This window comes from Nesoenas mayeri (genome assembly GCF_963082525.1).
Source record: "Nesoenas mayeri genome assembly, chromosome: 2".
Lineage (NCBI taxonomy): Eukaryota > Metazoa > Chordata > Aves > Columbiformes > Columbidae > Nesoenas > Nesoenas mayeri.
In genome coordinates this window covers 164,149,721-164,174,361 of record NC_137543.1, presented here as the reverse complement: position 1 = coordinate 164,174,361, position 24,641 = coordinate 164,149,721, and the positions used below count along the sequence as shown (strand labels likewise).

General features: G+C 69.4%; 2 protein-coding genes across 2 annotated transcripts; one reads left to right on the top strand and one right to left on the bottom strand.

Annotated features, from left to right (window-relative positions):
* The first annotated feature begins 1,882 nt into the window (after window positions 1-1,882).
* On the top strand, window positions 1,883-7,215 carry ATG9B (autophagy related 9B). The gene is made up of 12 exons (XM_080339001.1): window positions 1,883-1,946; window positions 2,019-2,189; window positions 2,261-2,402; window positions 2,487-3,235; window positions 3,351-3,504; window positions 3,572-3,751; window positions 4,603-4,842; window positions 5,491-5,693; window positions 6,154-6,256; window positions 6,400-6,490; window positions 6,630-6,759; window positions 6,931-7,215. Exons 1-11 carry the CDS (start codon window positions 1,918-1,920, stop codon window positions 6,740-6,742), a joined length of 2,175 nt encoding a protein of 724 aa, XP_080195127.1. The 5' UTR covers window positions 1,883-1,917; the 3' UTR covers window positions 6,743-6,759; window positions 6,931-7,215.
* Window positions 7,216-7,630: 415 nt separating this feature from the next.
* On the bottom strand, window positions 7,631-20,356 carry NOS3 (nitric oxide synthase 3; the record flags this gene model as incomplete). The annotated part of the gene is made up of 26 exons (XM_080339347.1): window positions 7,631-7,753; window positions 7,863-8,057; window positions 8,393-8,541; window positions 9,053-9,174; window positions 9,261-9,348; window positions 9,838-10,048; window positions 10,723-10,892; window positions 11,603-11,790; window positions 12,331-12,409; window positions 12,764-12,893; window positions 12,970-13,144; window positions 13,908-14,024; window positions 14,116-14,183; window positions 15,689-15,793; window positions 15,952-16,096; window positions 16,172-16,245; window positions 16,362-16,556; window positions 16,640-16,741; window positions 16,813-16,987; window positions 17,126-17,265; window positions 17,340-17,481; window positions 17,574-17,665; window positions 17,801-17,963; window positions 18,490-18,638; window positions 19,146-19,248; window positions 20,244-20,356. The coding sequence occupies 26 exons, from the start codon at window positions 20,354-20,356 to the stop codon at window positions 7,631-7,633; spliced, it is 3,513 nt and encodes a 1,170-aa protein (XP_080195473.1).
* Between the last annotated feature and the right edge of the window lie 4,285 nt (window positions 20,357-24,641).

Sequence of the window (24,641 nt, the reverse complement as noted above, 5' to 3'; positions counted from 1 at the left end):
GACCCGGCCAGCAGTGGCACTGGCCACAGTTGGGGACACTGGTGACGTGCGGGGCTGCGGGAGCACCGGCCGGCGGCGGTAAAGGGGGGGCAACGGGCGCTGGACGGGGGGGGTCCCATCCTGCCCCAGGGGCTGAGGTCCTGTCCTGCTGTGAGGGGAGGGGCGTCCCGTCCTGCCCGGGGTGTCCAGGGTTCCCATCCTGCCCCAGGGGCTGGGGTCCTGTCCTGCTGTGAGGGGAGGGGGGTCCCGTCCTGCCCGGGGTGTCCAGGGTTCCCATCCTGCCCCAGGGGCTGAGGTCCTGTCCTGCTGTGAGGGGAGGGGCGTCCCGTCCTGCCCGGGGTGTCCAGGGTTCCCATCCTGCCCCAGGGCTGTGGGGCTCTTGTGCTTCTCTGAGAGGCTGAAGGTCCCATCCTGCCCCACGGGTCCTGGGGTCGCCCCCTCGCCAGGGGCTGGGAGTGCTCTGGGGAGAGTGATCTGTGGGGAGGGGATCTGTAGGGATGTGGGTCCATGAGGAGGGGGCTCCATGGGGATGGGAGTCCTTGGAGATGGGGGTCTGTGGGATGGGGGCTCCACGGGGTTGTGGGTCTGTGGGATGGGGATTTGTCAGGATGGGAGTCCGTGAGGATGGGGGTTCGTGGGGATGGGGATCCATGAGGATGGAGATCTGTGAGGATGGGGGTCTGTGGGATGGGGGTCCATGGGGATGGGGGTCCATGGGGATGGAGGTCCGTGAGGATCAGGGTCCGTGAGGATGGGGGTCCGTGGGATAGGGGTCCATGAGGATCAGGGTCCGTGAGGATGGGGCTCCAGGAAGATGGGGGTCTGTGAGGATGGGGTTCTGTGGGATGGGGGTCCATGAGGATGGGGGTCTGTGGGACGGGGGTCCATGGGGATGGGGGTCTGTGGGACTGGGGGCCTGTGGGATGGGGGTCCATGAGGATGGGGGTCTGTGGGACGGGTGTCCATGGGGATGGGGATCCATGGGGATGAGGGTCTGTGGGATGGGGGTCCATGGTGATGGGCTCCGCTCCACGCGGCTTGTGGGGCAGCCCAGCGCGGCCCGAGGGGCAGCAGTGGGCGGAGGGGTCTGTGTGGGGCAGGCTGGGGTCTCTCCGGGGCCCCTGTCCCTGTGCGGGGGCACAGCCGGTGCTGTGGGTGACGGGCCGGCGGGCAGGGCTGGGCCGTGCGGCTGCGGTGCAGGAGGCCAGCTCAGGCCGCCCCAATTTGGGGCACGCGGGTGGTGCGGTGTGACCTCGCCGGCATTTCCGGCTGCTGCCGTGGGGCAGCCAGCTCACCCGCTCGCCCGCCCCGCCTGCCCGCCCGCCCCGCGCCCCATGGGGCTGCCGGGGGCTCCGTCCCCCCAGGCCCCCGCTGCCCGGGGCCGCGGCGGGTGCCGATGGGTGTCCCTGGCAGGCGTCCCGGCGGGCCATGGCGGCGCAGGGCGAGTACCAGCGGCTGGAGGATGGCGAGGAGGAGTCCCCCCCCGGCGAGGAGGAGCTGCTGCTGCACGTCACCGAGGGGCTGCAAGGTGCCGGGGGCAGCACCCCGGGGGCCTGGGCTGCGGGGCAGGCGCTGCCCTGGGGGGCACCAGCGGGGTCTGGGGGCTGTGGCCCCTGTGGAGCAGGGCAGGGAGGGAGGGCAGCCGGGGGTGCCGCGGATGGGGCGCGGGGGCCCGGCCGGGCCGTGCCACAGCCCTGGCTCAGCCCCCGCTGTTTTTCTTTCCCCGGCAGACTCCTGGCACCACATCAAGAACCTGGATAATTTCTTCACCAAGATATCCTTGCGGGGCCCCTGCCTGGCGGGCGCCCAGCGCTGCCCGCGGCGCGCTGCGAGGGGCGGGGGGGCGGCACTGCGGGCGCACGATCCTTAACACCCCCCAACATCTACCACTTCCACCAGAAGAATGGCTTCGCCTGCATGATGCTGTCCGACATCTTCGAGCTGGTGTGAGTACCGGTGGGACCCCGTCCCCCGCCATGCTGCGGGGCGAGGGGCCGCGCTGAGCCCCCCGCCCCCAGGCAGTTCCTGTTCGTCGTCACCTTCACCACGTTCCTGCTGTGCTGCGTGGACTACGACGTCCTCTTCGCCAACCGGCCGCTCAACCACAGCCAGGCCGGCGCGGCGCCCGCCGACCGCAGCAAGGTGACGCTGCCCGACGCCGTCCTGCCCGCCGCGCAGTGCGCCCAGAGGTGAGGGGGCCGGCAGCCCCGGCGCGGCCCTGCGGGGTCCCAGCGCTGCCTGACACGCGTCCCCCCGCCAGGATCCGCGCCAGCGGCTGGATCATCTTCCTGCTGGTGATGGCGGCCGCGTTCTGGCTGTACCGGCTGGTGAAGGTGCTGTGCAGCCTGCTGGGCTTCTGGGAGATCCGCTCCTTCTACATCCGAGCCCTCGACATCCCCGCGGTGAGGGGCTGGGAGTGGGGGTGGCGGTGCCGGGCTGTGCCGTGCCGAGCCGTGCCGGCGCTGATCGGCGCGTTGCCGGCGCAGGAGGAGCTGTGCAACTACAGCTGGCAGGAGGTGCAGGCGCGGCTGATCGCGCTGCAGCGCCGGCAGCAGATGTGCGTGCACAAGCGGGAGCTGACGGAGCTGGACATCTACCACCGCATCCTGCGCTTCAAGAACTACACGGTGGCCATGGTCAACAAGTCGCTGCTGCCCGTGCGCTTCCGCCTGCCGCTGCTGGGCCCCGTCGTCTTCCTCACCCAGGGCCTCAAGTACAACCTGGAGCTGCTGCTGTTCTGGGGCCCCGGCTCCCTGTTCCAGAACAAGTGGAGCCTGCGGCCGCAGTGCAAGCGCGCGGGCGCGCGGCGGGAGCTGGCGCGGCGCCTGGCGCGCACCATGGTGCTGCTGGGGGTGGCCAACCTGCTGCTGTGCCCCTGCGTGCTGGTCTGGCAGCTGCTCTACGCCTTCTTCAGCTACGCCGAGGTGATCAAGCGGGAGCCGGGCAGCCTGGGCGCCCGCCGCTGGTCCCTCTACGGCCGCCACTACCTGCGCCACTTCAACGAGCTCAACCACGAGCTGCAGGCGCGGCTGAGCCGCGGCTACAAGCCGGCCACCAAGTACATGAACTCCTTCACCAGCCCGCTGCTCACCGTGCTGGCCAAGAACGTCGGCTTCTTCGCCGGCTCCATCTTGGCCGTGCTCATCGTGCTGACCGTCTACGATGAGGACGTGCTGACGGTGCAGCACATCCTCACGGCCATCACGCTGCTGGGGCTGCTGGTCACGCTGGCCAGGTAGGTGCATGTGCCGGGCTGTGCTGGGCTGTGCCGGGCCGTGCCGGGCTGTGCCAGGGGAGGCGGGTGCGGGGGTGGGCGGGCAGGAGGTGGGACACGTGCCCCCCGCCCGCAGGTCGTTCATCCCCGACGAGCACACGGTGTGGTGCCCGGAGCAGCTGCTGCAGCGCGTCCTGGCCCACGTGCACTACATGCCCGACCACTGGCCCGGCAACGCCAGCCGCGCCGAGACGCGCAGCGAGATGGCCCAGCTCTTCCAGTACAAGGCGGTGAGCGCGGGCAGCGGTGGGCGGCGGGACCCCCGCGGGACACCCCTGAGACCCCCGTCACCCGCAGGTCTTCATCCTGGAGGAGCTGCTGAGCCCCATCCTCACCCCCCTCATCCTCATCTTCGCGCTCCCCGCCCGCGCCCTGGACATCGTCGACTTCTTCCGCAACTTCACCGTGGAGGTGGTGGGGGTGGGCGACATCTGCTCCTTCGCCCAGCTCGACGTCCGCAACCATGGCAACCCCCAGGTGGGGGGTCCCGAGGGGAAGAGGAGTCCCGGGGTGGGGGTCCCAGGGCAGGAGGGGACCCCAGGGTGGGGGTCTGGTGGTGGGAGGGTTCCCGGCACAGCTCCACTCACCCCCTGCGCTGCAGTGGCTGTTGGCCAAGCAGATGGGGGCGTCTGGGAGTGGGGGTCCCAGGATGGGGGTCCCGGGATGGGGGATGTCCTGGGATGGGGGTCCTGGGGTGAGGGGGATCCTGGGGGCGGCCCCACTCCCCCCCACTCCCCCCCTGCCACACAGTGGCTGTTGGCCAAGCAGACAGGGGATGTCCAGGGGTTGGGTCCTGGGGCGGGGGTCGCAGGGTGGGAGGGGGTACCAGGGTGGGGGCGGGGGGGTGTCCTGGAGTGAGGTCCCAGGATGAGGGAGTCCCAGAGTATGGGGATCCCAGGGTGGGGGGTTCCTGGCTTGGGGGTTCCCAGGCATGGCCCTGGTGACCCCCGCCCTGCAGATGGGGGATGTCTGGGGGTGGGGGGTCCCAGAGGTGGGGGGGTCTCAGAGCAGGGAGTCCTGGTTTGGTGGTTCCCAGGCACAGCCCCCTAACCCCCACCCTGCAGATGGGGGATGTCTGGGGGTGGGGGGTCCTGGAGTAGGGGAGTCCCAGGGTGGGGGGTTCCTGGCTTGGGGGTTCCCAGGCACAGCTCCCTAACCCCCACTCTGCAGATGGGGGATGTCCGGGGGTGGGAGGTTCCTGGCTTGGTGGCTCCCAGGCACAGCCCCCTAACCCCCGCCCCACAGATGGGGGGTGTCTGGGGGTGGGGGTCCCAGGGTGGGGGTTCCTGGCTCAGTGGCTCCGCGGCCCGCTGACCCCCGCCCCGCAGTGGCTGTCGGCCGGGCAGACCGAGGCGTCGCTGTACCAGCAAGCGGAGAACGGGAAGACAGAGCTGTCGCTGATGCGGTTCGCGCTGGCGCACCCGCGCTGGCAGCCGCCGCGGCCCAGCGAGCTGTTCCTGAGCCGCCTGCAGCAGCGCGTGCAGCGCGACGCGGCCGCCGCGGGGCCCGTGCCCGCCGTGCTGCCCGACGGGCCGCTGGGCGCCTCGCTGCTCTCCGACGACTCGGCGGTGAGGGGCCGTGGCTCTGCGTGCGGGGCTGGCGGGGCCATGGCATTGGGATGCGGGGCTGGAGCTGGCTGGGGTGATGGGTTTGGGGTGCGGGGGCGGGTCTGGCTGGGGTGATGGGTTTGGGGTGCGGGGGCGGGTCTGGCCAAGGGCGATAGGGTCTGGGGTGCGGAGGGTTCCAGCCAGCAGTTGGTTTGCGGTGCAGGGGCGGGTCTGGCCAGGGGGCGATGGGGTTTGGGATGCAGGGGTGGGTCTGGCCAGAGGGTGATGGGATTTGGGATGCAGGGGTGGGTCTGGCCAGGGGGCAATGGGTTTGCGGTGCAGGGGTGGGTCTGGCCAGTGGGCGATGGGTTTGGGCTGCGGGGGCGGGTCTGGTGGGGGACGGTGGGTTTGGGGTGCGGGGGCGGGTCTGGCCGGAGGTTAAGGGGTTTGTGGTGCAGGGGTGGGTCTGGCGGGGGTGCTGGGGTTTGGGGTGCGGGGGTGGGTCTGGCGGGGTTGATGGGGTTTGGGGTGCGGGTCTGGCAGGGGTGCTGGGGTTTGGGGTGCAGGGGTGGGTCTGGCAGGGGTGCTGGGGTTTGGGGTGCAGGTCTGGCAGGGGTGCTGGGGTTTGGGGTGCGGGGGTTCCGCCGGCACCTGACGCTGTCCCCGCAGCCCGACGCGCTCCTGGCCAGCGTCCTGGCGCGGCCCGTGCTGTCGGCCAGCGGGCTGGTGGGCCGGGACCGGCGCGTGGCCCAGCCCTGCAGCACCGCCAGCGCCGCCGCCAGCGTCCTGGCGTCCCTGGCGTCCCCCCTGCCCGGCCGCAGCCGCGGGCCCCCCGGCGACAGCCCCGGCGAGCGCCCGCGTCCCGAGGAGAGGTCCCGAAATGGGGGCTGGTGGGGGCCTGGGGAGGGGGCGTTGTGGCAGGGGTGTCATGGTGGGGAGGGGGCCATGGTGGGGAGGGGTCTGGAGGGAGGGGCTGTCGTGTCCTCACGGGGATGTTGTGTCAGGGAGGGGGTGTCAAGGTGGGGGTGTTGTGGCGGTGGGGTGTCATGGCTGGGGCGTTGTTGTGGGGGAGTGTCGTGGTGGGGATGTCGTGGGGAGGGTGTTGTGGGGGGGAGGTCATGGTGGGAAGGGGGTTTCAATGGCGGGGCTGTCGTGCTGTGATGGGGCTGTTGTGGCAGGGAGGGGGTTTTGTGGCGGGGGCCTGTTGTGCCATGGTAGGGGTGTCATGGCAGGGAGGGGTGAGCGGGTGTCACGGCGGGCGTGCCGTGGTGGGGGCGCCGTGCAGCCCCCGTGCCGCCGGCGCTCACCGGCGCTCACCGGCGCTGCCCGCAGCGTGTCCCTGAGCGAGTCGCGGCTGCGCAGCCTGAGCCGCTCGGCGCTGCTGGGCGAGGTGGCGTCGGCGGAGATGAGCCTGCACGCCATCTACCTGCACGAGGTGCGTGGCCCCCGCCGGGACCCCCTCCCGCACCCCGGGGAGCCGGCGGGACAGGGGGGGCTCTGAGCACCGCGACTGGGGCTCTGCTGTGTGGGGGCTCTGAGCACCCCTGGGGGGGCTCTGAGCACCCTCCCGCCCCCCAGCTCCACCAGCAGCAGCAGCAGGGCCCGGGACCCCAGGCCGTGGGGACGTGGGGGGCCGCGGGGGCATCCAAGCCGCCGTCTGTGACCACAGGTGAGCACCGCGCCGGGGGGCCTGAGGGACCGGTGACGCACGCTGGACCCCGTCCCCATGGGGCCGAGCCCGGGTCGGGGCAGCTGGGGGTCCTGAGGGCCGGGACCCCGGCGGGGCGGCTCTGACCCCCTGTGCGCAGGCTCGGCTGCCAGGGCCTCGCAGGCTCAGCACCGGGAGATGCCGCTGGGTGGCTGGGCCGAGGAAGAGGAGGAAGATGAGGAGGAGGAGGAGGAAGCGCAGACGACGACGTAGGCGGCCCGGCCATGAGGGTGAGGGCACGGCCTGGCCGGGCAGCCCCGGCGCGGGGGGGTCGGTGAGCACCGGGCTGGGGCCCTGTGGTGTCCGGCCGGTGTCCCCACTGCTGGGCTCCCACTGCTGGGCTCCCCAGCGCTGGTGTCCCTGGGGCCGGGTCCCTCCTGATGGACCCGTTACCTCCGCAGGTCCTGAGTGTGCCGAGAGCTGCCGGTGCTGCCGGACACGGTGCCGGCGGAGCTGCTGGGAGCGCTGGCCGGGACCGGGCGCGGGGGCCTGGCCGCTGCCCGCCGTGCTGCCCGGGGCCGGGGGGGTCCAGCTGGCGCTGCCCGGGCATGTGGCCTTACCTGAGTCCCTGCCGCGGGGGGGACAGCCAGCCCACCAGGTGCTATGTGTATGGGGGGTGCCCCGGCCCAGGCTGGTGCCATCGCTGCCCCGTGGTGCCGTGTCCCGGGCACCGGCCGCACCGCGCTGCGGCGGGAAATAAAGGTTTACAGAGAGGCTGTGCTGGTGGTGATGGCGCCCGGGCTGGGGGACGCTGTGGGGATGGGGGTCCGTGCAGGGTGATGCTGTGGGGGCGATACCAGGGCTGTGGGCAGATGGTGGTGCCAGTGGTGCCGCTCACCTGCAGCTGCGGGGAATGTGGCCATGTCCCCCCATCTCACCCACCCGTCATTTCCCGCTGCCCCATGTCTGCCCCACGCGTGGCCAAAGCGGGGCCAGTGACCCCCCCAGAGCCCCCCATGCCCACCTCAACCATTCCCGGCCACATGCGGTGCAGCCCGGGGGGACCAACAGCCCGGGGTTATCAAAACTAAACCTTTACTGGGGAGGCGGCGCTGCCGGCAGCGGGACGGGGGCGCGGCCGGTCCCCCCACTCCGGCGCGCTCAGGGCGCCGGGCCCGGCTGCCGGCGCTCCTGCATGGAGAAGGACTGGCTGCGGATGCGGAACGCCACCTCCTGCGTGCGGAACGTCAGCCCGAAGATGTCCTCGTGGTAGCGGTTCTTGTCCTGGGGGCGGAGGCGTCAGAGCGGCGTGCCGTGCCACGCCATGCCATGCCATGCCATGCCGTACCGTACCACGCCGTGCCGCGCCGTGCCGCGCGTCCCCAGCCCTTACCCGCAGCTCGCTGATGAAGTCCCCCGCCTGCCCCAGCGTCATGCCCGCCTGCTGCACCAGGATGTGCTGCACCGTCTGCAGCACCTCGGTGGCCATGGTGACGTCCCCGCACACGTACATGTGCCCGGCGCTCTGGCACAGCACCCGGTGCACCTCGGCCGCCAGCTGCGTCCGCAGCACGTCCTGCACGTAGGTCTGGGGACACCGCGCCAGAGCAGCGGTGACACCGGCACACGGCCCCGCAGCTCCATCCCCACCCGTGCTTTGTGCCCTGTCCCTGTCCCCAGCCTTGTTCTGTCCCTGTCCTGTCTCTGTCCCCATCCACATCCCACCCATCTTCATCCCTGTCTTTGTGTCCCCAGCCCTGTCCATATGTCCCTCTCATTTCTGTCCCCATCCTTTCTCTGTCCCTGTCCCCATCCCACCATTGTCTCCATCCCCATCTTCGTGTCCCTGGCCGTGTTCCTGTCCCCCTCCCATTTCTGTCCCCATCCCAGTCGCCACCCACCCCTGTCCCAGTCCCGTCCCACCTTGGGGGTCCCGGGCTGGCGGGAGAAGGCGGTGAGGACCTGGCTGAGGGCCCCCCCCTTCTGCGCCTCCTCCATCTCCTGCCGGTAGATGTGGTCCAGTGCCGAGGCGCGGCAGCCGAACACCAGCACCATGCTGCCCAGGGGCCCGCCTGCGGGGACAGCCCCGCACGTCCCCACCGTGTCCCCACCGCCCTGTGCCCTTGGGCACCGCACCCCCACCTCCTCATGTCCCTGTCCCCCCATGCACCATGTCCCCACCTCCCTGTGCCCTGCATCCCCACTGCCCCATGTCCTGCAGCCCCTCATGCCCCTGTCCCCATGTCCCCCATCCCTGTGTCCCTGCCCCCTGTTCCCCCATGTCCCCCATCCCTGTGTCCCTGCCCCCCTGTCCCCCATCCCCATATCCCCACACTACCCTCATCCCCTTCCCCTTGTCCCCACCTTGTGACCCACATCCCCCCATCCCTGTGTCCCCAAACCCTCATATCCCCATATCCCCAGCCCCACCCCTCTGTCCCAGATTGCCACATCCCTTGCCTTGTCCTGCATCCTGGTGCCACCATGTCCTTGGGTCCCTGTGTCCCTGGCTGCCACCCCTGTCCCCGTGCCTCCCTGTCCCCAACCCCATGTCCCCCTGTCCCTGTGTCCCCCGTCCCCAACCTCCGGTTCGCAGTTGGTGCAGCCGGTGCTGCCAGAAGCTGCGGAAGGGCGCGACGCCGGTGCCGGGTCCCACCAGGACAGAGGGGACCTCGGGGTCGGGTGGCAGCCGGAACGAGGGGGCCCTGCGGGCAGTGGGTCACTGTGCGGCGGGGACACCAGGATGGTGGCCGGGGTGGGGGGACAAGGGGCAGGCAGGGCTGTCCCTTACCCGCGGATGAAGGCCGGCACCGTGTCCCCGGGCTGCAGCCGCGCCAGCCAGGTGGAGCAGACGCCGTAGTGCAGGGGACCCTGCCCGTCTGTGGGGACACAGGGGCTGGAGGGGTTGTGGCGGGTACCCCCCAGCAGGGCTGGGGACACCCCTGTCCCCGGGCAGGGCTGCAGGATGGAGCCCTGGGACAGTGCATAGGGAGCAGGGGGTGACTGGTGCCGGGGGGTCCCCACGTTGCTGGGGGCTCCATCAGGTCTGGTGGCAGCGCCCAGGCACTGTGGGATGGGGCTGGGTGGGATCCTGGAGGGGTCCTGGGGACCTGGAGATGTCCTGGGGACCAGGGAGATGCCCTGAAGGATGTGGGGGGACCTAGAGATGCCCTGGGAGACCCTGGACATGCCTTGGGGACCAGAAGACGACCTGGGGGACCTAGAGATGCCCTGGGGACCCCAGAGATGCCCTGATCCTGATCAACACGGTGTCCTGGGAGCAGAAGCCACCGAGCCGGGGACAGGGCACAAGGCAGCAGCCCCCGCCCGGGACCCCCAGCACCCCCGGGCGCCCCGTGCCCGCTCACTCTCGCTGTGGTAGGTGACGACGGCCACGGTGAGGTGGATCTCCCCGGGGCTGGGGCCGGGCGCGGAGCTGATGGAGTAGTAGCGCGGCTGGAGCAGCGGCAGCTGGGTGAGCAGCAGGGACGCCGGCAGCCCCACCGACGGGAACTCCTCCAGCACCTCCAGCAGCGTGGGGCACCGGAACCACTTCCAGTCCTCGTACAGCCGGGCGTCCTGCGAGGCACCAGCTGGGCCACGGCCACCGCCCAGCAGCCCGGCCCGGCAGGGACCCGGCTGCCCGGCCAGGGGATCCAGCATCCCAGTATCCCAACATCCCCACCAGGGACGGGCCAGCATCCCAGTATCCCAACATCCCAACCAGGGACGGGCCAGCATCCCAGCATCCCAATATCCTAACCAGGGACAGGCCAGCATCCCACTATCCCACCATCCCAACCAGGGACAGGCCAGCATCCCAGTATCCCAAGATCCCCACCAGGAGGGGCCAGCATTCCAGTATCCCAGCATCCCAGCCACTGAGTGTCCAGCATCCCAGTATCCCAACATCCCCACCAGGGACGGGCCAGCATCCCAGTATCCCAACATCCCCACCAGGGACGGGCCAGCATCCCAGCATCCCAATATCCTAACCAGGGACAGGCCAGCATCCCAGTATCCCAACATCCCCACCAGGGACAGGCCAGCATCCCCGTATCCCAACATCCCAGCCAGGGAAGGTCCAGCATCCCAATATCCCAGCCACAGAGTGTCCAGCACCCCAGTACCCAGTATCCCAGCCAGAGATGACCCCAGCATCGCAGTATCCCAATCAGGGAGGGTGCCAGCGCGCCGGTGCCCCAGCCCCCAGCCCCCAGCCCCCAGCCCCGTCCCAGGCGCAGCCCCCTGACCTGGCTGAGCTGCTGCAGGCGCTGGCGCTGGGCCGGCTCCCGGGCCAGCGTGGCCAGGAGCCCCAGGAACCGGGGACTCGGGGGTGTTGCCACATCCAGGAAGAAGGTGAGCGCCTGGGCCAGGGTGCAGGGGGGCAGGCGGCTCTGCGGCACCCAGCACCGCGGACCGTCTGCGGCAGAGCGGGTGGGATGGGGACGGGGACAGGGATGGAGAGGCACAGCCCCTGCCACAGCCCTTTTCCTTTCTCCTTCCCCTTCTTCTCCTGCCACAGCCCTTTTCCTTTCTCCTTCCCCTTCTTCTTCTCTTTATTCCCTTCCCTTCTCCTTCTCTTCTTCTCTTTATTCCCTTCCCTTCTCCTTCTCTTCTTCTCTTTATTCCCTTCCCTTCTCCTTCTCTTCTTCTCTTTCTCTTTATTCCCTTCCCCTTCTCCTTCTCTTCTTCTCCTCCCTCTTTGTCTCTTCTTTCTTTTCCCTTTCCCCTTCCTCTCCTCTTTTTCTTTTTCTTTCCTTTTCCCCTTCTTGCTCTTCTTTCTCCTTCTCTCCCCTTTTCCTTTCTCCTTCTCTTTATTCCCTTCCCCTTCCCCTTCTCTTTATTCACTTCCCCTTCTCTTCTTCTCCTTCTCCCCCTTCCCCTCTTCTTTCCTTTCCCCTTCCTCTCCTCTTTTCCTTTCCCTTTCCCCTTCCTGTTCTTCTTTTTCCTTCTCTCCCCTTTCCTCTTCTTCTCTTTATTCCCTTCCCCTTCTCCTTCTCTTTATTCCTTTCCCCTCCTCTTCTCCTTCTCCCCCTTCCCCTTCCTCTTTCCCCTTCTCCTCCTTTCTCCTTGTCCCCCTTCCCGTTCTCCCGGCTGCCGTGTCCCTGTCCCCGCTGTCCCGGTGCGTACCGGCCGGGTCCCCCTCCAGGCTCTCCACCAGGACGGGCTGCTCGGGGCCCGGGGGCTCCTCCACGCGGCCCAGCAGCCCCCGCACCAGCTCGGCCCGGTTGGCCGGGAACACGCCGAGGTGGTCGCCGGGCTGGAAGCGCAGCTCCGCCTGCCCCCCCGAGCCCAGCCGCACCAGCAGCGTGGCCCGGCTGCGGGGGGGTCAGCGGGGGCAGCAACCCCGGGCCGCGGGACGTTCCGGGGGGGCGGTCCTGGGGGACCCCAGGGGTTGGGGGCCGGGGTGGGAGAGGAGCAGAAAGTCCGGGGGTGGGAGGGTCGCAGAGACGGAGGTGGGCGGGATGGGCGGTCCCGGGGATCTGGGGGGTGTCCCGGGGGTGAGGGGTCCCAGGGGTGGGGGATCCTGGGGTGGACAGTCACAGGGATAGGGGGTGGAGGTGGGGGTCCCGGGGATGGGAGATCCCAGGTGGGGGTCCCGGAGATGGGAGTTCTGGGGATGGGAGGTCCCGGGGATGGGGGGTCCCGGGGATGGGGGACCCGGAGATCCGGGATCCTGGGGATGGGAGATCCCAGGTTGGGGTCCCGGGAATGGGGGCTCCTGGGGATGGGAGGTCCCGGGGATGGGGGATCCTGGGGATAGGGGGTCTCGGAGATCCGGGGTCCTGGGGATGGGAGATCCTGGGTGAGGGTCCCGGGTGGGGGGTCCCGGGGATGGAGGTCCCGGGGGGGGTCACCTGGACTCCTCGCTCTGCAGGTTCTCCACGGAAAGCACCGTGCAGGGGAACACCCGGCGCTTGTGCAGGTGGGACAGCCCTGGGGGGACACGGGGGGGCTGGGGGGGCACCGGAGGGCACGAGGAGGGCATGGGGGGGCTACAGGGGGGTCTGGGAGGGGGTGGGCAGTGGCAGGGAGGACTGAGGGGGTCACAGGAGGTGGGAGATCACAAGGAGGCGGGGGGGTCGCGGGGGCTGTTGAGGTCCTGGGAGGGGACGGGGGGTGACGAGGGGGTTGGGGGGTCGCAGGGAGCTCTGGGGTGTTTCATGGAGGGGAGGTCAGAGCAGGGCTAGCGGGCCATGGGAGGAGATGAGGGGTGACGAGGGGTTGGGGTCACCGTGGGGAGCTGGGGGAGGTTCGGGCAGGTGCTGGGGGTGTCCCGGGGGGCGGTACCGGCCAGCGTGTCCGTGCCCTGGGGCTGCCCGACCAGCCGGTGCCGCTGCCGCTTCCAGCCCTGCGGGGGGGCGAACAGCTCCTCGGCCCCCGCCGCCCCGTCCCCCACGCAGAAGGTCTCGCAGGCGGCCTGGGGACACGGGGGGGACACGGTGGGTGCCAGGGGGTCGGCGGGTGCTCCCCCCCGCCCCGGCGCCCCCCCTGACCTGGAAGACGAGGCGGGCCCAGGTGTGGAAGGACTCCTCCTGCGCGCACAGCTCGTCGCCCTCCCCCATGGGCAGGATCCGCTCCCCGCCCAGCTCCTCCAGCCGCGTGTCCACCGCCCGCGCGAAGGCGCAGAAGTGGGGGTACGCGCGAGACCCCAGCCCGAACACCGCGAACCTGCGCAGGGGGGGTCAGCTTGGACCCTGCGCCCCCCAAGGGCAGAAATGGGGTACGCGCGGGACTCCAGCCCGAACACCGCGAACCTGCGCCGGGGGTGTCAGCATGGACCCTGCGCCCCCCAGGGGCAGAAATGGGGTACGCGCGGGACCCCAGCCCGAACACCGCGAACCTGCGCAGGGGCGGTCAGCTTGGACCCCACCGGCAACTGCCCATGGGGGGCTGGAGCCTGCAAAGGGGGGGCACCCAGGGCTGAGTGGATACCCAGGGATGTGGGTGAGGGGTGCTCAGGGCTGGGGGGATTGGGGCAACCCAGTGATGTGTGTGGGGAGCAGCTAAGGCTGGGAGGGGGATGCCCAGGGATGTGGGTATGGGATACCCGGGTACCCAGGGCTGGGGGGCAGATGCCCAGGGATGTGGGTGGGGGGATGCTCGAGGCTGTGGGAGGGAGGCTCAGAGCGGGGGGACAGGGCCCGTGGGTGGGGGCACCCAGGTCCGGGGGTCAGGATGGGGGCTGTGGTGGGGGCTGTGTGAGCAGGGGTGGTCAGGGCTGTTACAAACGGGTGCAAGGTTGGCGACACCCGGCGCAGCTTCTGCCTCCTCCCACAGGTGCCAGGGCTGGTGTCCCCGCTGGCTCTGTCCCCTCCCCAGCTGTCACCGCGTGCCCAGCCCCGTGTGACGGCCCACCCGGGCCCCCCGAGCCCAGCCGGCCGGCGTGCCCGGCACAGCGCCATCCCCGCCCCTGCCGGCCCCGCGGCGGTACCGCAGGGCGCCCAGCGTGCCGGCGCTGTCCGTGTTGCTCAGCTGCCGCCGCTTCTTCTTCCAGGAGGCGACGAGCTGATCCGACTGTGAGACGCTGTTGAACCGCAGCTTGTAGCTCCTACGAGGGAGAGGAGGGTGAGGGAGGGCCAGGGTGGGGGGGACCCCTCCCCAGCCCCAGCCGGGCAGCCCCGGCCTCCCCGGGTGCTCACTTGGGCGGCTCAGCCTGGGATGTGCTGGTGTAGGGTGAGGTCATCTCCATCAGCGCCTTGGAGAAGCTCTGTCGGGAACAGTACGTCACCACGCCACCCTTCATCCTTGTCCTCGTCCCATCCTCATCCCCATCCGCATCCCAATCCCCATCCCCATCATCATCATCCCCATCCGCATGCCCATCCTCACCCTCGTCCTCATCCCGTTCCCATCCTCATACCATCCCCATCCTCATCTCCATCCCCATTGTCATCCTCATCCCCATCCCATTCCTGTCGTTGTCCTCATCCCCATCCCATCCTCATCCCATCCCCCCCCATCCTCATCTCATCCCCATCCTCACCCTCATCCCCGTCCCATCCTCATCCAATCCTCATACTCATCCCCATCCCCATCTTCATCCAAAACCCCATTCTCATCCTATCCTCATCCTCACCTTCATCCGCATCCCCATCCTCATCCCATCATCCTCCCCATCCCCACCCCCATCCCATCATCATCCCATCCTCATCCCTATCCTCATCACCATCCGAAACCCATTCTCATCCTATCTTCATTGTCATCTTCATCCACATCCCCATCCTTATCCCATTTTCATCCCATGCCCATCCCATTCTCATCCCATCCCCATCTTCATCCCCATCTTCATCCCCATCACCATCCAAAACCCCATTCTCATCTTCATCCCCATCCTCATCCTTATCCCATTTTCATCCCATCCCCAACCCATCCCCATCTTCATCCCATCCTCATCGCCATGCCATCCTTATTGCTATCCTCATCCCCATCCTCATCCCATCCGCCATCCCCATCCTCATCCCCATCCCCATCCTCATGCCACCCTCATCGCCATCCTCATCCTCATCGCCATCCTTATTGCCATCCTCATCCCCATCCCATCCCTATCCCCATCCCCATCCTCATCCCCATTCCATCCTTGTCATCCTCATCCTCATTGCCATCCTCATCCCCATGCCATCCTTATTGCCGTCCTCATCCCCATCACACCCTCATCTGCCATCCTCATCCGCCATCCTCATCCTCATCCCCATCCCATCCCCATCCTCATCCCCATCCCCATGCCATCCTTATTGCCATCCTCATCCTCATCCCCATCCCATCCTCATCCCCTTGCCATCCTTATTGCCATCCTCAACCCATCCCATCCTCATCCCCATGCCATCCTTATTGCCATCCTCATCCTCATCCCCATCCCATCCTCATCGCCATCCTCATCCTCATCCCCATCCCATCCTCATCCCCATGCCATCCTTATTGCCAACCTCATCCTCATCCCCATTCCATCCTCATCGCCATCCTCATCCTCATCCCCATCCCATCCTCATCCCCATGCCATCCTTATTGCCATCCTCATCCTCATCCCCATGCCCATCCTCATCCTCATCCTCATCCCCATGCCATCCTCATCCCCATGCCCATCCTCATCCCCATGCCCATCCTCATCCCCATGCCCATCCTCATCCCCATACCACCCCTATTCTCATAACCATCCCATCCCTATCCTCATCCCCATCCTCATCCCATCCTCATCCCCATCCCTCAGCCCCTCACCTCCGCACACTCGGGGGGGTCCCCATTGCCAAAGGTGCTGGTCACCACCAGCACCAAGGTCTCATGCTCCAGGGACACCACATCATACTCATCCATGCACAGCACCTGCATGGGGGGACACGTGGGGTTGGGACACGGGCAGGGGGCTGCAAATGGCACCTCCCCCCATCCGAACCCCCCCAACGGGGCCAAAGGCCCCGTTGGGGGGGTTCGGATGGGGGGACGTGCCCATTGTAGCCCAGGCTTCTGCTCCCCTTGCCCACCTTGGGGTCAAAAGCGTGTCGGAAGAGCTGGCAGAGGTTCCACGCGTAGGTGCGGGATTTGCCGGTCTCGGTAGCATAGAGGATGGTGGCCTTGACCCGCCGCGCCATCATGTGTCCCATCAGCTTGGCCGAGATCTTCACCGCGCTGGATCATTGGGTCAGCGTCCAACCCATGGGCTGGGATCCCCAAGACCACCCCCCAACTAGGGTGGGCACCTACTTGGCCACCTCCTTGAAGGTCTTTCTCCTGGTGACGGTGGTGCCCTTGGAGACGTAGACCTTCCAGGCGTCGGGCTGTGGGGCGGGCAGGGGGTCAGCTGTGGGGCTGTGGGGGGCTGTGGGGCTGTGGGGCGGGCAGGGGGTCAGCTGTGGGGCTGGGGAGGGCTGGGGGGCTGTGGGGCTGGGCCCACCTGGTAGCGGAAAGTGGGGCAGAGCTGGTAGTTGACCATCTCCTGGTGGAAGACGGGGGTGAGGCTGCCCGAGATGGGGGGCACGATCCAGACCCAGTCGGCCGGGCACCCCCCCCGCGTCCGCAGCTCGTTCTCCATGTGCTTCACGAAGGACTCGGTGGCCGCGTGGTGGTCCACGATCGTCACCTTGGCCACCTGCGGGGACGGTGAGCTGGGGGTGCTGGGAGCGGGCGGTGCGCCCCCCCGGAATGGTGGCACTGCGGGGTGCCATGTCCCACCTGGTAGCTGTGCAACACGGCGACGTTCACCTCCACCGCCGCCTTGTCCTTCCAGAGGGACGACGTGGTCCGTGTGTCCAGCCCCATGCGCAGGGCCACCTCCTGCCGGCGGGGAGGGGTCAGCGTGGGGCGCGGGGCGCGGGGGGGCGGGGCGCGGGGCGGGGGGCGCTCACCGGCAGCAGGTTGTAGCGGTGGCTGTCGCAGAGGTTCCTGGTGCCGATCTCGCTGCTCATGTACCAGCCGTTGAAGGGGGCGGCCGGGAACTCCAGCCCCCCGATCTCCAGCAGCATGTTGGACACGGCCGGCAGCGCGTACCAGCGCAGCCCCAGCTCCGCGAACCACGCCAGCCTGCGCGGGGGGGCCGCATGGGGACACACACCACCCCGGTTCCCCCAGCTCCCCCACCCGCCGTCCCAGCCCCTCCCCAGCCCCACAGCCGCGGGGGTGTCCCGCGGGGCCGGGGTCCTGGGGCACAGCCCCACTCACGTGGGGTGCTGGAGGGGCACCTCGAGGACCAGCTCGGGCGGGAGGGGGAAGAGCTCGGGGGGCTCGTCGGGGCCCTGCAGCAGCAGGGGCAGCACGTCGAAGCGGCCGCCGCCGGGGCTCCAGCCGTGCTGGACGCAGAGCTGGGGGGCGGCAGCGTCAGGGCGGGGGTGGCGCCGGGGGGACGGGGCGTCCCGGGGTGCAGGGGTGTCCCCACCTCGGTGACGTCGACGTTGGCCGGGTCTCCCAGCACGGAGCCGTCGGGCTGCCGGTACCCGGCGTAGCGGATCAGCTGCGTGTTCCAGATGCGGAAGTCGCCCCGGCCTGGCGTCCGCTGGGGGAAGATGGTGATGGCCGACCTGGGGGGCCGGGCGGGACGTCACCGACACCCCCGGGGGCTGCGGGGCCGGGGTCGTGCCGCGGGGGTGCGGCAGCCGGGAAGGGCTCTCACCGAATGTTGCCGCGGTTGGTGGCATATTGGATGTGGGTGCAGAGGAAGCTGAACATCTCCGCCACGCTGGCGCAGTCCCGGGCGTCAAACACCTGTGGGGTGGGAATGGGGGGACACGGGGATGTCCTGCTGCCCCCTGCCCACCCATGGAGCGGCCGCCCCGGGGTGACCCCCTGGCCGTGGGGCAGGTGTGGGGAGGGTCCCCGCTGCGCTGCCCCCGCCCTCACCTGCAGCTTGTTCCACTGGATGCGGCCCACGCAGCGCGCCGCGTTGCGCCAGGCCTGCTTGGCGCCGAACACCAGCTCGGGCTCCAGCAGCTGGTAGGTGCCGGTGGCGGCGATGGCGGCTTCCACCTCCCGCAGCCGCTGGGCGTGCGCCGGGGAGTTCTCCCTGCGGGGACCGGAGCCTCGGACCCCCAGACCCCCGGCAGCGCCACAGGGTGTGGGGGGTCCCAGGGCAGGGCTGGGGATGTGGGGGGTCTTGGGCAGGGATGGGAGCGTGGGATGGTCTGGGGCAGGGATGGGGACACGGGGGGTCTCAGGGCAGAGATGGGGATTTAGGGTGCCCTGGGGTAGGGATGGGAACATGGGGGGTCCCAGGGCAGAGATGGGGAGCAGGGCACTTTGGGGCAGGGACAGGGCAGGGCAGGAGCTAGGGGGTGCCCTGGGGCAAGGCTGGGGATGTGGGGGGTCCCAGGGGCAGGGCTGGGGATGTGGGGTGCCCTGGGTTAGGGATGGGGACACGGGGGTCCCAGGGGTAGGGATGGGGTGCAGGGTGCTTTGGGTATCTGTCCTGGGTAGAAGGGGGGCTGTGGGCTGTCCCCGAACACAGCTGGGGCTTTGGGGTACCCGGGGGCAGCGTGGGGCTGTGGGGCGGGGCAGGTCTGTGCGGGCTATGGGGCCGTGGGGTCCCTCACCGCCGCAGGGACAGGTAGTACTGGCTGATGAAGTCCCGGGCCAGGCCCAGCAGCTCCTGGGGGGGCCGGGTCCCCTCGGGGGCGGGCGCCGGCAGCGGCCGCGGCAGCACCAGGGAGCCCAGGCAGCGCTGCCCCGAGCACGGCAGCTCCTGCGGGTCAGCGGGGCTGCACCACACCCTGCTCCTGCAGTCCCCGTCCCGCCCACACAGCCCAGCCCTGCACCCCATCCTGCACCCCATCCCTGCATCCCGTCCTGCACTCCATCCCACACCCCATCCCTGCATCCCGTCCCTGCATCCCGTCCTGCATCCCATCCCGCACCCCATCCCGCACCCCATCCCTGCATCCCGTCCCTGCATCCCGTCCTGCACCCCATCCCTGCACCCCATCCCTGCATTCCACCCTGCACCCCATCCTGCACCCCATGCTGCACCCCATCCCTCACTTCAACCTGTCCCACATCCCTGCACCCCATCCCGCACCCCAACCTGCGCCCCATCCCTGCACCCCATCCTGCACCCCATCCCTGCACCCCCATCCCTGAACCCCCTCATCCCTACAGCCCTCAGTCCTATGTACCCGATCCCCACGTCCCCCACCCTCATGCCCCAGCCCTGCAACCCCCATCATTGCGTCCCCCAGCCCCGCCCCCCCACCTGCAGGGCCTGGGCACAGAGCGTGTCGTAGCCGATGCTCCCGGTCTCCCAGTTCTTCAGCCGGGCGAAGCGGGGCGGCTCCGCCGGGCGGGTGGGCGCCGAGCTGGGGGGGACAGCCCTGAGCCGCGGGCACGGGGCTCGGCCTGACCCGTGCAGGGGCACAGCTGGGCCGGGGGGGCAGCCCCCACTGCACTCACTCTGGCGGCTCCGACACCAGGACCCTCGAAGCCCCCGGGGTGCTGGGAGCGGCTGTGGGGACTGCGGCCCCCGGGGGGCGGGGGAGGCGGGCAGGGCACTGGGGACACTGGGGACACTGGGGTGATGGGACCCGTGGAGGTGGGTTGCAGGGGGTGCTGGGCTGGGGGGTGCTGGGCTGGGGGGGGCTGAGCTGGGGGAGGCTGAGCTGGGGGGGGGTGCTGGGCGGGGGGTGCTGGGCGGGGGGGGGCTGAGCTGGGGGGAAGCTGAGCTGGGGGGGGCTGAGCTGGGGGGTGTGGGGCGTTCCTGGGCCTCATGCGTGCGAGTGAACAATGGCCATGAGTCAGAGCGGGCTCCCGGCCACCGAGGGGTGAGCGGCCCTCCCGTCCCCATCGCCGTCCCCTCGGGGCTGGGGTGTCCCCACGCGTCCTGGCACCGCTCTACCTCCCATCCCCACTCGACCCCACGCGCCCCCTCCCCATATGTCCCCATACGTCCCATCTGCCCCAGCACACCCCAGTAAGTCCCGACACACCCCACAGGCTGTCAGGGGGCCGGGACACGGTAGTGGGGCTGACAGGGACACGCCGTGGGGCAGGGGACGCCGGCACCATGCTGTGGACACCATGGACAGGTGGGTGCGGGCTCTGCACCTCCCTCTGCCCGGCAAGCTGTGCGCACCGTCCCGCCGGGGACACTTCTCTGGTGGGGGCGCGTCCCTGGCGGCCTCAGCCGCGTGGGGATGTCCCCATGTGCCACGGCAGCGCCAGGCAGGAGGGGGCCAAGCGAGGGGTCCCCATCGAGGCACAAGGACCCGCAGCCCGGTTGTGCCGCAGCCCAGCAGGTGCCGGTGCCCCGTCCACCCCGTCCGTCTGTCCGTCCCCCCGGCCGCCCCGCACCCACCTGCGGCGCTCGGTGCCGGGGGTCTCCTCGGGCGCGGCGCTGAGCTGGCGGGAGCAGAGGCCGAGGCCGCAGGAGCGGGCAGCGCCGGGCAGCACGGCCGGCAGGTTGCCCATCGCGCCGCCACTGAGCCGCCGGGGCCGGGAGCGGCCGCTTCCTCCGGCCGCCGTGGGGAAGTGGTGACCTCGGCCACGCGCGCCCCCGCCCCGGCACAATGGGCACCCCCCACCACCGCGACACCGCCCACCGCCACACGGCCTGGCCCACACCGGGGGCTCTGCCGTGGGGCTGGTGGGGGCTTCGGCACCGCCCTGGGCTCCCTGCACCCCAGCACACAGATGGGGGGACGTGGCGATGACGGTGTCGGGGTGGCACGCAGAGACCCCCAGACACAGGGCCCTGGCCATGGACCCCCACCGTGGCCGTGGGACACCCAGCATGGCCACAGAACGCCAGCACAGCCAAAAGACCCCCAGAATGGCCGCAGGACCCCCAGCACAGCCACGGAACCCCCAGCACGGCCACAGGACCTGCAACATGGCCATGGGATGCCAGCACAGCCACGGCACCTCCTGCACAGCCACAGAACCCCCAGAACGACCACGGGACCCCCAGCACGGCCACAGGACCCTGGCACAGCCACAGGACCCCCAGGACGGCCATAAGACCCCCAGAATGGCCACGGGACTCCCAGCACAGCCACAAGTCCCCTAGCATGGCCACAGGACCCCCAGCATGGCCATGGCATCCCCAGCATGGCCATGGGACCCTCCCACCTTCCCCAGACGCTGCCCCACCAAAGGGTCCACCTGGCCCCCAGCCCCACAGCACGCCGGAGCAGAATGGGGGGCAAGGTGCTGTGGGTTGGAGTCTGCCGCCCCCTGTCCCCCTGGTGCTAGCTGCCCCCCACTCCTAGCGCCCCTTCTACTGGCTGTGCGTCCCTTGGGGCCAAGGGGCGCTGTGCCCCGCGGGGGTCCCAGGGCTCCCCCCGCCCGCGGGCTGTGGGGCGGATGTCCGGAGCGAGCCCCCGGCCCCCCCGCGGGGCTGCCGCTCCCCGCCCAGTTCCTGCTATTGATGTGCCTGGCCGGTCCCCAGGGACCCCCGCCGGGCACCCCGAGGGGGGCTGCGCCCCAGCGGGGTGAGGGAGGCGGCATGGGCGAGAGGGGCACTCTGCGGAGATGGGGTGGGATGGCGGGGGTCACCTGAGCTATCGGCAGGGCTGGGGTCCCACGGGGAATCCCGGGGGAGGGGGGGCCCGAGTGCGGGGGGAGCAGATGGTGATCCAGTCCCCGGGGGGGCCGAGATGCCCGGGGGGAGCGGGGCCTGTCTGGGGGTGAGTGCGGAGGTGGGTGCGCGTCCCCCGGGGCCCTGGTTGGGGGTCCGGCTGCTGTTCGCCGGGGGGCGGGGGGAACGGCCCGCGGCCCCCGCAGCCGACGGGAAACCGCGCCCGGTCCCGGCTGCGGCGGTTCCTTCCTGAGCCGGGGGAAGCGGGGCCGGGGGGGCCGGGGGTGATGGGCGCTGGGGTGGGGCAGAGCAGCAGGGGGCGCCCCAGGGGCCCCTGGGGGGCACAGGCTGGGGACGGGCTGGGTGCGGGGCAGCAGGACGGGTGGTCTCGGTCACCTCCCCCCGGGGTGGGGGGTCCTAGACCGTCCCGCCCGACGGGGTTTTCCCCACTCCGCCCGGCTCCGTGCCCCCCCCAGGGGGCGGGGCTCGCCCGTCCGTCATTACAGAGCGCCCATCTGATTGGCTGGTCATCCAGGGGGGCGGGGACTCAACCCTGGGACAGGCGGAGGGGCGGGGGGGGACTCAGAGTTTGTCCTGCCCCACGGCTCAGCCCCCCGCACAGCCTCCCCTCCGCCCCACAGCCTCCCGCTGCCCCACAGCCTGCAGCCCCCCGCCCCACGGTTCGGCCCCTGCCCGCGACAGCCGCGGGACCCTCCGGCAGCCGCCTGGGCGGAGCCGGGCTGGGCGGGGCGGGAATGGGCGGGGCCGGGCTATGCTGGGCGGGGCCAGGTTTAGCTGGGCGGAGCTACAATGGGCGGGACGGGACCAGTTCTGATGGGCGGGGCTAAGATGGGCGGGGCTAAGATGGGCGGTGCTAAGATGGGCGGGGCTAAGATGGGCGGAGCATGTTGCCATGGGCGTGGCTACGCGGGGCGGGGCTACGCGGGGCGGGGCTACGCGGGGCGGGGCCGGGCGGGGCGGGGCCGGGTCCCGCGGTCGCAGCCCCGGTGGCGGGTCCGGGCCGGGTCCGCCGCTGTTTCAGCACCTGGGACAGAGCCCAGCGGAGCGGCCGGACTGGGACTGAACTGGGACTGAACTGGGACTGAACTGGAATGGTCTGGGGCTGGAACTGGGACAGGGATTGAACTGGGACTAGGACTAGACTGGACTTGATTTGGACTAGGATTGAACTGGATGTGGGAGTGGAATGGACTACACTGAGATAGGGGCTGGGACTGGAACAGACTGGGACTGGGATTGGGACAGGGACTGGGACTGGGACTAGGACCATAACTCGGACTGGAACAGGGATGTGCAGGGCTAAGATTGCAGTGGGTTTGATTTAGGACTGAGAGTGGGCTGGGACTGGGACTGAGACTAGGCCTGGATTGGAATTATGACTGGAACTGGGACTGAGACTGTACTGGAATTGGGACGGAACTGGAACTAGCAGTGCAATGGAGCTGGTGAGGGGCTGGAGCACAAGTGTGATGGAGCGGCTGAGGGACCTGGGGGGTTCAGCTGGAGAACAGGAGCTGAGGGGAGACAGGGACACAAAGAAACGGCCTCAAGTTGCCCAGGGGAGGTTGAGGTTGGATGTGGGAACAATTTCTTCCCCAAAGGGCTGTGGGGCATTGGAACAGGCTGCCCAGGGCAGTGCTGGAGTCACCAGCCCTGGAGGGCTGGACAGACGGACATGAGGTTCTCAGGACATGGAGCAGTGCTGGGGTGGGGGAACAGTTGGATTCAATGACCTTAAAGGTCTCTTTCAACCAAAATGATTCTGTGATTCTATGGATTGGACTGGGACTGGGACTGGGACTGGGACAGGTCTGGAACTGGGATGGGAACTGGACTAAAACTGGACTGAGACTAGAATTTAACTGGGACTTGAACTGTGACTGGACCGGGACTGAGACTAGAACTGGGACAGAACTAGGACTAGGATTGAACTGAGAATGGAACTGGGACAAGTCTGGGACTGGAGTGGGACTGGGACTGAAACCAAACTGGGACTGAAACCAAACTGGGACTGGAACTGAAACGGGACTGGGACTGGAACTGAAACCAAACTGGGACTGGAACTGAACTGGACTGGGACTGGGACCAGCATGGGACCATCATCATGACTGGGTCTGAGATTGGACTGAGACTGGGACTGGGACCAGTACCATGATTGAGACCAGTACTGGGACTGGGACTGGAACTGGAACTGGACCAGCACCAGAGCAGAGATACAACACCAGGACTGGGACTGGCGTTGGAACCAGGATTTGGACCGGGACTAGGAATGGGGCCAGTAACAGGACTGAAACTGGGACCAGCACTGGGACTGGAACTGGACTGGGACCCAGCATCTGAATCCAGCACTGGGACTGGGACCAGCACTGGAATCATGATCATCACCAGGCCGAGACTAGAGATCCAAGCCTGGGCTGGGACTGAGAGCAGCACTGGGACCAGAACTGGACTGGGACCCAGCACCTGAACCCAGCACTGGGAGCAGGCTGGCTACTGGAATCAGAAGCTGCGCTGAGACCAGGGCAGCACAGGGACTGGGATCAGAACTGGGACTCAGCACTGGGACTAGGACTGAAACTGGGAACTAGCACCGGGACTGGAACTGTGGCCCAGGACCAATACTGGGACCAGCACCAGGTGTCAGGTGCTGGGACCGCTGCGGGGGGGATCACTCGCGGGGGAACGGGGTGATGGGGGGTCTGGAGGAGCGGTGCGAGGGGCACCTGGGGAGGGAGTTGGGCGGGATGTGAGGCGGGACGGGGGCACCGGAGGCCGGTAGGGGGGGCGGGGAGCTGGGGAGGCGGGGGCCGGGGGAGACCCGGGGCGGGGGGTCGGGCCGGCCGGTGACCCCGGGCCGGGAGTGCCGGGGGGGCTCCTCCGGGCGCTCCCCCCCTCAGGCGTCCCCCCCCACACCCCGCGGCCATTGGCTGCGGCCGCGCTCGCCCCGCCCCGGGCCCGGCTGTCAACACGCAGCGCCCGCCGCGCCCGAACCGCCGGCTGAGCCCCGCCGAGCCGGGCCGAGCCCAGCCCAGCCCCGCTGAGCCGGGCCCAGCCGAGCCCCGCCGAGCCCGGCCGAGTCCCGCCGACCCCCGCCGGGCGGGGCGGGGGCGGGGGCTCCATCCCCCCCAGCCGCTCCTTGACTAAATAAGGCCGATG